The sequence below is a fragment of the Bubalus kerabau genome, chromosome 1 (assembly GCF_029407905.1).
Source record: "Bubalus kerabau isolate K-KA32 ecotype Philippines breed swamp buffalo chromosome 1, PCC_UOA_SB_1v2, whole genome shotgun sequence".
Lineage (NCBI taxonomy): Eukaryota > Metazoa > Chordata > Mammalia > Artiodactyla > Bovidae > Bubalus > Bubalus kerabau.
Genome location: NC_073624.1, coordinates 27,607,353 through 27,619,547, shown reverse-complemented (window position 1 = coordinate 27,619,547; position 12,195 = coordinate 27,607,353). Strand labels below are relative to the sequence as shown.

The window sequence follows — 12,195 nt, the reverse complement described above, 5'->3', positions numbered from 1 at the left end:
TTACAGGCCAAATTGAAATCTCACATCCAGAATCCTAGTGCTGCAGATTTGGTTCATTTTTTATTTACTCCATTAAATATGGTAAGATTTTGTTAATTTCAGAAAGTAATTATTCTTAGCATTTTTTCAACCCCACATATCTGTCTAGATTATCTTGATAGTTTTTCTTCATTGCCTTGCTTGGGTACTATTTCTTTTGGCGTCTGTTGTGTACATTGATGATGTGAAATTTGAAAGCTTAAAAGAAGAACTAAAGAGCCTCTTGATGAAAGTGAAAGAGGAGAGTGAAAAAGTTGGCTTAAAGCTCAACATTCAGAAAACTAAGATCATGGCATCCAGTCCTATCAACATTCAGAAAACTAAGATCATGGCATCCAGTCCTATCACTTCATGGCAAATAGATGGGGAAACAGTGGAAACAGTGGCTGACTTTATTTTTGGGGGCTCTAAAATCACTGCAGATGGCGACTGCAGTCATGAAATTAAAAGACGGTTACTCCTTGGAAGGAAAGTTATGACCAACTTAGACAGCATATTAAAAAGCAGAGACATTACTTTGTCAACAAAGAACCGTCTAGTCAAGGCTATGGTTTTTCCAGTGGTCATGTATGGATGTGAGAGTTGGACTATAAAGAAGTCTGAGCACCAAAGAATTGATGCTTTTGAACTGTGGTGTTGGAGAAGACTCTTGAGAGTCCCTTGGACTGCAAGGAGATCCAACCAGTCCATCCTAAAGGAAATCAGCCCTGAATATTCATTGGAAGGACTGATGTTGAAGCTGAAACTCCAATACTTTGGCCACCTCATGTGAAGAGTTGACTCTTTTGAAAAGACCCTGATGCTGGGAAAGATTGAGGGCAGGAGGAGAAGGGTAAAACAGAGGATGAGATGGTTGGAAGGCATCACTGACTCAATGGACATGAGTTTGGGTAAACTCTGGGAGTTCGTGATGGACAGGGAGGCCTGGCGTGCTGCGGTTCATGGGTTCGCAAAGAGTCAGACACAACTGAATGACTGAACTGAACTGAAAAGAAACTTAGAAATTGCCTAGTCCAAACACTTAATTTATTAGCTGAGGAAACTGATGTCTTTGACAGAACTAAGAAAATGAGAAAAAAGAAAGATTTATTGAATGCCAGTGTTTTAGTATATACTAGTATCCAAAATCACTGCAGATGGTGACTGCAGCCATGAAATTAAAAGACGCTTACTCCTTGGAAGAAAAATTATGACCAACCTAGGTAGCATATTGAAAAGCAGAGACATTACTTTGCCAACAAAGTTCCGTCTAGTCAAAACTATGGTTTTCCCAGTGGTCATGTATGGATGTGAGAGTTGGACTGTGAAGAAAGCTGAGCACTGAAGAATTGATGCTTTTGAACTGTGGTATTGGAGAAGACTCCTGAGAGTTCCTTGGACTGCAAGGAGATCCAACCAGTCCATTCTGAAGGAGATCAGCCCTGGGTGTTCTTTGGAAGGAATGATGCTGAAGCTGAAACTCCAGTACTTTGGTCACCTCATGCGAAGAGTTGACTCATTGGAAAAGACTCTGATGCTGGGAGGGATTGGGGGCAGGAGGAGAAGGGGATGACAGAGGATGAGATGGCTGGATGGCATCACTGACTCGATGGACGTGAGTTTGAGTGAACTCTGGGAGTTGGTGATGGACAGGGAGGCCTGGCGTCCTGTGATTCATGGGGTCACAAGATTCGGACACAACTGAGCGGCTGAACTGAACTGAGTATACAACGTAAATGGCTTGAACAATATAGAAAGTTCTATTTCTCTCAAAACAGGCTAGGCATGAGGAGTCCAATGCTGACAGATAGCTTTGCTCTATGAAGTTACCCAGAGATTTCTTTCAGTGAGATGTTCCTCCATCTCCTGAGCTGCATCTGATTCAATCACTTGTTCATTCATTTATTTATTCAGCAAATATTAATTGGGAGCCTGCTACATGCTATGAGCTTCCCTGGTGGCTCAGAGGTTAAAGCGTCTGCCTGCAATGCAGGAGACCTGGGTTTGATCCCTGGGTCGGGAATATCCCCTGGAGAAGGAAATGGCAACCCACTCCAGTATTCTTGCCTGGGAAATCCCATGGACGGAAGAGCCTGGTGGCCTACAGTCCACAGGGTCGCAAAGAGTCGGACACGACTTCACTTTCACTTTACATGCTTGGCATTATTGGTAGCTCATCAAAAACAAAACACATAAATTCTTTTTTTAACCTTTTTATTTTGTATTGGAATACAGCCAGTTAACAATGTTGTGATAGTTTCAAGTGGACAGCAAAGGGGCTCAGTCACACACGTGTATCCATTCTCCCCCACACTCCCATCCCATCCAGGGTGCCGCACAACATTGAGCAGGGTTCCCTGTGCTCTACAGTATGTCCTTATTATTCATTTTAAATATAGCAGTGTATACATGTCTATCCCAAACTACCTAACTATCCCTTCCTCCTTCTCTTCCCTCCTGGCAGCCATACATTCATTCTCTAAGTCTGTGAGTCTGTTTCTATTTTAAATAAGGTCATTTGTATCATTTCCTTTTAGATTCCACATTTAAGGGATGTAATACAATATTTCTTCTTCTTTGACTTCACTCAATGACAGTCTGTAGGTCCATCCATGTTGTTGCAAATGGCATTGTTTCATTCTTATTAATGGTTAAGTACTATTCCATTGTATGTATGTACCACATCTTTTTTACCCATTCCTCTCTCAGTGGATGTTTAAGTTGCTTCCATGTCTTGGCTGTTATAAACAGTGCTGCGGTGAACATTGGGGTACATGCATCCTTTTGGACCATAAAACACATAAATTCTTATTGGAACTTATGTTGTATTATGTAGTGGCAGCCAATAATCTGAAAAATGAATAAATAATTCACTCAAAATAAATCCTGTGTGGAAAAATACAGAGAAGGAGACAGGGAGTGCCATGTATGTGTGTGTGTGTGTTGTGAAGTATTACACTTTTTTGAATAGGGTTGTTTAAGGGAATGACTCCATGAAAAGGTATCATTTGAGGAAATGAAGTAAGAAATGAGTCATGTAGATTTCTGAAGGAAGAGAGTTCCAGGCAGAAAACAGCTAATGTTGATGCTCCGAGACGGTAACATGTAAATCCTGTTCTTGGAAGAAATAGGTATTGTCACTTGAATGGAATAAAAGGGAGCTCAACTAGCGGGAGCTGAAGTCAGCAAACAGGAGGACATATCCTATTGGTCTTCACTGATGATTGTGGAACCTTTGACGCTTTTGGAAGGTTTACAGCAGAAAAGGATTGCTTTGGCTGCAGTGTTTAGAAATTTGAGGGAAGAAGGGACTGAGGTGGCCCTGGAAATAATCCTGATGAGAGATTATGTAGTTGCGACCAAGTAACTAACATTGGAGGTGGTGATAAGTGTAATTCTTGTTATTAAACAGAAGCAACAGGAGTTGCTGGCAGATTGTAAGTATTGTGTAAGAGTCCAAGATTTCTCCACAGTTCTGGCTTGAGACTGGAAGGATGGACTAATTATTAACTGAGATGGGGAAGACTGTGAGTAAAATAGGTTTTTGGCAGGAGGTAAGGAATATTCTTTAGATGATGTCAAAACTGAGTTATGTCCAGATGGAGAAATCTGAATTGGTAGTTGAATGTATGAATCTGGGATTCAATGGAGAAATCAGGCTAGAGTTATAACTGTGAAGATCCTCTGCATACATGGCCATGAAATTGGATGGTGCCACCAAGGAAATGATGATAAATAAAAAAGAAGAAGGGGTGATGGAGCCTTAGGTAGTTTCAGTGAAGAGAGTGAGAAGAATCAGCAAAAAAGTGAGAATAAGCAGGAAATCAGGAGAAGAAAAACAGGAGTACCATAGTAGGTATTCTAGAAGCCAGATGAAGAAAATGTTTGCAAGAGGAGGAATTGAGATACTCAGGCTAGGCACTTCTAATGTGGAAGCTGACTTACCTCCGTGTCCTAGTAACAGCCATACAATGGCAAAGAAAAATAACTTTAAGAAGGTGACTGAGCTTAAACAGTTACTGGCATTATCCAAATGGTGTGGACTTACTCATATGGCCATGCCTAACACCAGAGGCATGGCATCTCCACTGGAGCAGCTATGAGTCCATCGAAAATGTAGGGACTTCTCTTTTTAGAAGGAAGAAGGAGAGAATGGATACTAGGGGATAGTTAATAGTCTTTGAAGGCCCATACATGCCAGGTATAGTAATGTGTTCATAACACAGGTTTTCCTGCAGAAAACTCCCCTTCTTGTATTTTTGTAAAAAACATACTTTTATATAAGGTGTAATTTTTGAAGCTAACAAAATGGTGCATTGGGAACAGTCACTTGATGAAGAAGCTGGATATTTCCATGATTTTATCCAGCAAAAGGTTATACCACTTGTGGCATAGGCCAGGATCCAAGATACACATTTTCATCTTCTAGATTTTCCATATGCAGGTATAGTCTTTTCTTATGCATTTAATGAAATAGGTGCAGTAGTATACGTTCCTTCCCATTTTCCCTTTTTTATATTTACAAACCGTGTAATAGTGGGTTTTCCAAGCTAACGTGTACCACTGTCTTGTCTTCCTGGACAGCTAAGAAAATTAGCTGAAATAATATTTGAGGGCACAAAGTAAAGCACTGGGATTTAAGAAAAGCGTGGCAACAGAAAGCAGGTGGAACAGTTGTTAGCTTTTCGTACAGACAGATCCCAGAAGAGACTGGGCTACAAATCACTCTTTTCTAAGATACAGCATAAGACCACACATTTGATGTCATTCCTCTTTTTGTGAGGAGGGTAAGTGAGGGAGCCACAGTGAGAAGACAGAATCTTTCTTTTAAATACCTCTAGAAGGACGGTTTTCTGTTTGATGGAGTGGTTTTGAATGGTTCATCCTGTAAAAAGAGCAAATGATTGCTTTCTAGAATAACAATAGCAATAATGATAATTGTTAGTGGTATGTGACTGCTCTGTGTGTTATTTCTGTGATCTTTTTTTAAAAGGTAAGAATGGTAACTATGAAGCAGATAAATTTCACTAATTTGATTTAGAGTGTATGAAGACCATAGCCACTGAGTTCTTCAATCTTTATAAAAAATGGAGCAAATTCAAGCATTTCTCATAGGTTTTGCTTGAATATCAGAAAAAATGAGAAAAAGAATCCAGGTAACAAAAAGGAATACACGTCATTCTTCTTTCCCCAAGGGTAACTAGACAAGACCTGAAGTAGAATATGAAATGAATACTGTTTTACAAACATTGGAAAGTAAGTAACCGTATCAACATGAATTTCAGAACTATCTTGTGATAAGCAGGATGGAAGATGAAAGTTCAAGGCTACATCAATAATTTATGAATGTGTCCCTACGTTGTTGCTATAAATAGAGCATCTGATTTCTACTTGCCTAGTTATTGTTGAATAATTCTTGCTTTTTAAGCACTTTTAAAAATTGGATCAAAGCTCTCCATATGCAAAGAAACTGGTTATAGCTCATTAACAAAATTTTTATTCTTTATTCTTCAACACATTTAAAACTATCTTAGTTCGAGTGTTAGGAAGTATTGTTTAGAAAGCAATTTTGCCACCTCCTTTCATTCTGTTCACAGTCTTTCACAGATCATAAGTAGGTATTAGACGTTACACAGAATGGAACTATAAAATGATGGGACTGGTTTCCCTAACATAAAAAAATTAGTTCTTTGTAATCAGGCTATGCATCTGAAAACACTGATTTATTTTATATTTTCTTTTTTTTTATTTTATATTTTCATTTCTCAAAAATGACTACTTATTAATGGTCTCCCAAACATAACACTTCAGTTGCTTCATTCAGTATGCTGCCTACTGAGTCACAGACATTTTATTTAGACAAGAGAAATGGATAGGTACATTTATTCGGTGCCTGTTGCCAGCCAGACAAAATTTTGTGGTTTTAAACTTTGTGAGTTACCATGTGTACAATAGATAGCTAGCAGGGAACTTTCTGTATGGCACAGGGAGCTCAGCCCAGTGCTGTGTGGTGACCTAGAGGGGTGGGCTGGGGGTTGGGTGGGAGGGAGGCTAGAAGGGAGGGGATATATGTATACATGTTCACTTTGTTGTATAGCAGAAACTTTCATAACATTGTAAAGCAATTATACTCCGATTTAAACAAAGACATGTGATTAAACCATAAGACTTCATGGGTGCCTCCCCTGTCCTCAGCATTTCCATACAAGCATACCCACAGCACATACATGCGCACACGTGCCTACTTACATTCTTAAGAGGGGACTTTGGCCCATGCCTTTTATTTACTTTCTTTTGGTCCCTTCCCTGTTCCCACTGCTAAACCAAAGATTTTAGTTTCTTTACTTACTTACTTTCCCTCTTAGTCATTGCTGTCTATTAGAGGTTCTAGGGCTTGGAAGTTTAAAAATCCCTGAACCAGGCTGTCACGGTAGGTTTTGTTCTCAAATAAGAGTCTACCTACCTCCCTTATCCTTCATCTTTTCTTTCATGTATTCTCATTCATTCCCTAACCTTGTGTCTTCTGTAGTTCAAAGTCAGATAAACTTTGGTCCATGTTCTCAAGGGAGGAGAACTGAAAAATATGGTCCATGTTACAGTGAAATGTGTGACTGATATGCATGCTTGCAGACCCCAGGGTGCGTCAGAGTTCCACTGTGGGGTTAGGAAGGGCTTCTCAAAAGAGGTGGGACACAAGCAGAGTTCTAAAATGATGATGAAGGGCCTTCTGGAAAGGCTAGGAACCAGCATGTGCAGAGACACAGACATAAAACAGCATGGCAGGCTCATCACACCAGGATGACTGGAGAGAAATTGACTCTCGGTCTGGCGCCATTCAAAAAAAGATCCTTTTATTCTTGTGCCATGTCTCCGGGAAGGTGAGATTTTTATAAAAGGGCTCTGGTTTCTGCTCTAGGAGATTACCATTCGTTAGCCAGGAAACAGTCCCTTAGAAGGAACATTGGAGCAGATTTTAGACATCTACTTATCATCATTTTGCTTATCAGAGAGTTGCACCTGTTTATTCGCATTTGCTAATCATGAAGTTATCTATTTTATATCCTTGAATTAAATTCTGGGAAGCAATACCGTAGATTCAGAGGACCATTTCTCCTTCCTTCTTCTCTCACCTTTCCCTCTGGATCCCTTTATTTTTGTATGTCTTTATAGGCACAGTCATAGACTGTTAACTCAAGCCTTGTTTCTCCCTAGTGTATTCATTTCGAGAACTGTATTTCTCAAGTTTGGCATAATAGATTTTCCAGTAAAGATATATATATATATATTAAAAGGAAGCAATAGTTAAACCATCTGACTAAGAATTCTCTGGGTAACCATGAATATTTTCCAGGGAATGTACAGTCATGTGAAGCCAGTAGACAGATTCTGTGAAAACTGTTAAACTATTAACTTTTCATTTTAAATTATTAGTCACCATTGGGCTGGGCAGATTGATCTGGATCAAGATTTAATTGGAGTGTATAAAGACCACTTTTTTTTCATGGTTTTTTTTTTAAATCTACACATTTTTGAAAATGTGCATTTAATCATCATCTTCTTGCTAAAAAGTGATTTGTTGCCACTTTAGGTGGTGCAGGCAACAGGAGGTCCTGAGCTGGCCGGTTCAGTGCTCAGCCCTCTACTGACGAAGGACACCATCGATTTCTTAAATTACACGGTCAGTGCCGATGAGAGGCAGCTGTGGATGTCACTGGGAGACTCTTGGATGAAAACCAGGTAAACATACATACGTGTTTAGCATTGAATACCTATAATAACTTTTTTTAAAGCACAGCACAGCACATTTACTAGGGCTTCCCTGTGGGCTCAGATGGTGAAGAATCTGCCTGCCATGTGGGAGACCTGGGTTCAATCCCTAGGTTGGAAAGATGCCCTGGAGAAGTGAACGGCTACCCATTCCAGTGTTCTGGCCTGGAGAATTCCATGGACAGAGGAGCTTGTTGGGCTACAGTCCATGGGGTCGCAAAGAGTCAGTACTGAGTGACTAAGGACAGCGCACCTATAATAACTTTTAAGTGTTGTTTGTTTAGTACACAAATCTAGTGAGATATTTCATTAAAACCTTCTATGTTTGAAGGAGTAGATGTTGTAGATGAGAAGGCTTAAATTCTTAAAAAGCTGGAGGTCTAGTGGAGAAGATAGAAGTGTAAGGCATGATGAGTCCCAGGAGAAACTCATTAAAACTGTCACTTGGCAAGATGGAGCTATCAGGAAGATGGTTTGGAGAGGAAAGCAGTTAGCTTTAAAAGAAGCCATGTGTTAGTCATGTTCAGTCACATCCGACTCTTCATGACCCCATGGACTGTGTAGCCCACCAGGCTTCTCTGTCCATGCAATTCTCCAGGAAAGAATACTAGAGTAGATTGTCATTCCTTTCTCCAGGGGAGCTTCCAAAGAAGGGCTGGCATTTAAAATCATCCGATGATAACACCAGTGGGTACATGTGTATAATCATGTGTACATATAGTGTTTGCTAGGCACTCTACCATGCACTCTACATAGGTCCCTGTATTATGCCTATTTTACGGGTGAGGAAACGGAGGCAAAGAGAGATTAAGTAATTTCCCCAAAGCTGTACAACTCATAAATGGCAGAGCTAGGCAGTCTGGCCCTGGAATAGATGTTCATAGTTATTTTGCTTAGGTGCCTTTCAACAGGCTTAGGATTTCCACAAACACGTAGCAGGGAAAGGGCCTGTCCAGTTAAGAGAGTGGCATGAGTGAAGGCATGAAGCAAGCAGTCAAGAGAATGCAATATGAATGTGGAATTAGCTGGAGTCTAGACTTGGGGTTGTAGAGGATTGTGGAGGACAGGGAGTGGAAGAATGGTGGTGAATGAGGTCTACAGAGATAAGCAAGGCTGGGGTCTGAAGGCTCCCAGTGCAATGCTGAGGAGAACCAGTAGCTTTGTGAATAGGAGTGAGACACATACACAGCCACACCTTTAAAATGTCAGTCTGGTCATTAACTCTAGTAATGATGTGGACAGATTCACCCAAGGCATGAGGACCCTTGGGACAATAATGCAGTTGTAGAGGTTCCTTATTAATCAGCATTCCCTGAGATAAGAACTGTGGTGGTGGACATGGAAAAGAGGAGGGAATGATTTTACATTTATGTTTTGTCATTTATGTTTTGTCAGTAAGGTGACTGTGGAAAAGTAATCATTAACAATTTCAGTATTCGAGATTGCTGGGCCAAGCAAGTTTCAAAAATATTTCTCATTTCATTATATGTGATTAAATAATGTCTTCTCTCCTCATTTATTCCAATCTTTGTATTAATCTCACTGCATGGAGTAAATCATTCATATGATCACTGGGAAGTTTGTCTTCCTAAGGCTTTTAGGCTAGCCTAAAAGTAATGGACCAATTCATATCTTTTTCTCCTTTTTTCTATTGAAATATGTATAAACCATTCCCACTTACATTTTGGACTTTGGCAACTGCTTGTGTTGGAATATGCTTTACATGTGGAGTGGTTTACCAAGCAGAAGATTCTTAACACTGCTGTTGCTGCTTTTACATTCAAAATATTATCTAAATTTATTTATGCATATTATTTATATATTAATACAGAATGTATTATATATCTCATACTATGTAGAAACTAGTTAAATAGATTTATTAAATCTATTAGATTTATGTAGATTATGATTTTATGGTAAGCATTGGTAGAGATCTTTTCATTTTTTTCTGTAAACTTTATTCAATTTATCAGATCTCATAGTACTAAAATAGTCTAGGCTTTTTAGTTTCTTTGTCTTGGGTCCTACCTCAAAATGAGAAAATTAATGACTACTAGCGATGGCACCCCACTCCAGTACTCTTGCCTGGAAAATCCCATGGACGGAGGAGCCTGGTGGGCTGCAGTCCATGGGGTCACAAAGAGTAGGACACGAACTGAGCGACTTCACTTTCACTTTTCACTTTCATGCATTGGAGAAGGCAATGGCAACCCACTCCAGTGTTCTTGCCTGGAGAATCCCAGGGACGGGGGAGCCTGGTGGGCTGCCGTCTATGGGGTCGCACAGAGCTGGACACGACTGAAGCGACTTAGCAGCAGCAGCAGGAAAACTACATCAGAAGGAACTCATATTGTTAGCTTTTGACATGAGAAAATGGTCATTTCCTATCCTGATTATTTAGAGTATTAGGAAATGAATATGCTGACTTAAAAACCCATAAAGATAAAAAAGAATCATAAAGGTACATAACAATCTGAATGATAGCTCACTTCATCATAGTAGAAATATAACCTGAAGAATTAAATCATGTGTGAAACATAAACAACATATTTTAGCAGAATTTAATAATCTCTCTCCCATTTAGTTGTTTTTGTGGTTCTTAAGTGATTAGGAGCTTGCAGGAATAAGTCTCAGAGTTATTAAGTAATGAATGGATCATGATTTTATTACAGATAAGCCTCACTTGATTTTACTGATGAAAATCTAGCTGATCCATTTAATATATAAAATCGGCAATCTGCTTCATTTTAGGAGAATTCGTAACTTAAAAAGTCATGAGCCTTAAGAATGTTGTCTGCTGTTTCTCTTTTGAAAAATATGTATCAGAAAGTATCATGGTGATGGGAGGGGAATGAAGAAGAAGATGAAGATCAGAAACTGCTTTAGATGCTTGGAGAACCTTATGCGCTAAGTACTCATCACACTTCTAGCTTTGCATTCTTTCCTCAAATTGTCAAAGACCTATATCCATGTTAAAAGTTGAGTTGATGGAGCATTAAGGCAATGTAGTGGAAGCAGATCATGAAGTAGAACTTGGCCTTCCTTTCATGTATCACCATTAAATATAAGCATAAACATGTAAGGTTCTCTGTTTGGATGGAAAGAGGGCAGACTAGGTGCGAATTGTTTTTGTTGTTGTTTTCATTTTTGTGTGTGTGTGGCCAGCCTTACTGAAGGTCATTTTGAGCATAGAAGCATTTCTTAATTTCTTAAGACTGTTCACTTGTCTTAACGTCCTCCCACAGAGCAGAGTGGCCAAAAGAACAGTTTATTCCACCGTACGTCCCTCGGTTCCGCAGTGGTTGGGAGCCCCCAATGCTGAACTTCATGGGATCATCAGTGGAGCCAGATCTCTATCAACTGAATGAGTCTGTGGCAAATGCAGCAGAACATCATCGCAAGCAAGAAACAAAGAGATTATCCACAGAGGTAGTCTTTCAGCATCATCTATTAAAAAAAAAATCGTTTATTTTTGGCTGCACTGGGTCTTTAATGCTTTGTTCAGACTTTCTCTAGTGGTGGTGAGCGGGGGCTGCCCTTCATTGCGTTATAGGGGCTTCTCATTGCGGTGGCTCCTTCTGTTGTGGAGCACTGGCTTCAGTAGTTGAGGCAGGAGGGTTCAATAGTTGTGGCACAGGGGCTTACTTACTCTGCTGCACGTGGGATCTTCCCAGACCAAGGATCGAAGTGGTGTCCCCTGCACAGGCAAGCAGGCGGATTCTCATCCACTGAGCTACCAGAAACGTCCTTGGCATCATCTTTTGAGGGAGGTGCAGTGATCTGTGCTGCTGCTACTGCTGCTAAGTCGCTTCAGTCGTGTCCGACTCTGTGCGACCCCATAGACGGCAGCCCTCGAGGCTCCCCCGTCCCTGGGATTCTCCAGGCAAGAACACTGGAGTGGGTTGCCATTTCCTTCTCCAATGCATGAAAGTGAAAAGTGAAAGTGAAGATGCTCAGTTGTATACGACTCTTAATTCTGATTGTGAGTTCTCACTTTATTGACCTGAAGATTGTTCTCGACTTGTGACTAGATGTCCTGCGGCTCTCAGTTAGCTCTCACCTCGTTGTCATGGTGACAGTTGCTGTGTTTCCCTGTGAAGCCTGAACCCAGCCGGTATCACACCTCACAGCCTCTGGCTCTCCTCCCTGCCCTTCATGCCAGGGCTCTTGAGCCCTGATGATCCCATCTTTTGGACTCTGTACTTTCCTTATCAGGGAATTGCCTGATAAGCAGCTGCTGCTCATTTTTCCTATGTTTCTCTCCCATCATCAGACCCTCAAGACAGTCCCTCGGACCCAGGACCTCTAAGCCTGTTCCAAGCTGCTCTTTCCTGAATGCCTCATTTCTTTCTTTCTTTTATTTTTTTGCCTCATACTAAGCCTTCCCAAGTCCTATCAGCCTGGCTAGAA

The 12,195-nt window shown here is 40.5% G+C and overlaps 1 protein-coding gene across 4 annotated transcripts in view; it reads left to right on the top strand.

Annotated features, from left to right (window-relative positions):
* EPS8 (EGFR pathway substrate 8, signaling adaptor) overlaps nt 1-12,195 on the top strand; it is a 197,829-nt gene that overhangs the window by 152,711 nt on the left and 32,923 nt on the right. For all 4 annotated transcript variants that reach the window (XM_055571097.1, XM_055571107.1, XM_055571088.1 and 1 more), the window contains 3 exons: nt 7-81; nt 7,607-7,755; nt 11,031-11,214. In XM_055571097.1, coding sequence (XP_055427072.1) covers nt 7-81; nt 7,607-7,755; nt 11,031-11,214 — 408 coding nt within the window. The remainder of the gene's footprint in view (nt 1-6; nt 82-7,606; nt 7,756-11,030; nt 11,215-12,195) is intronic.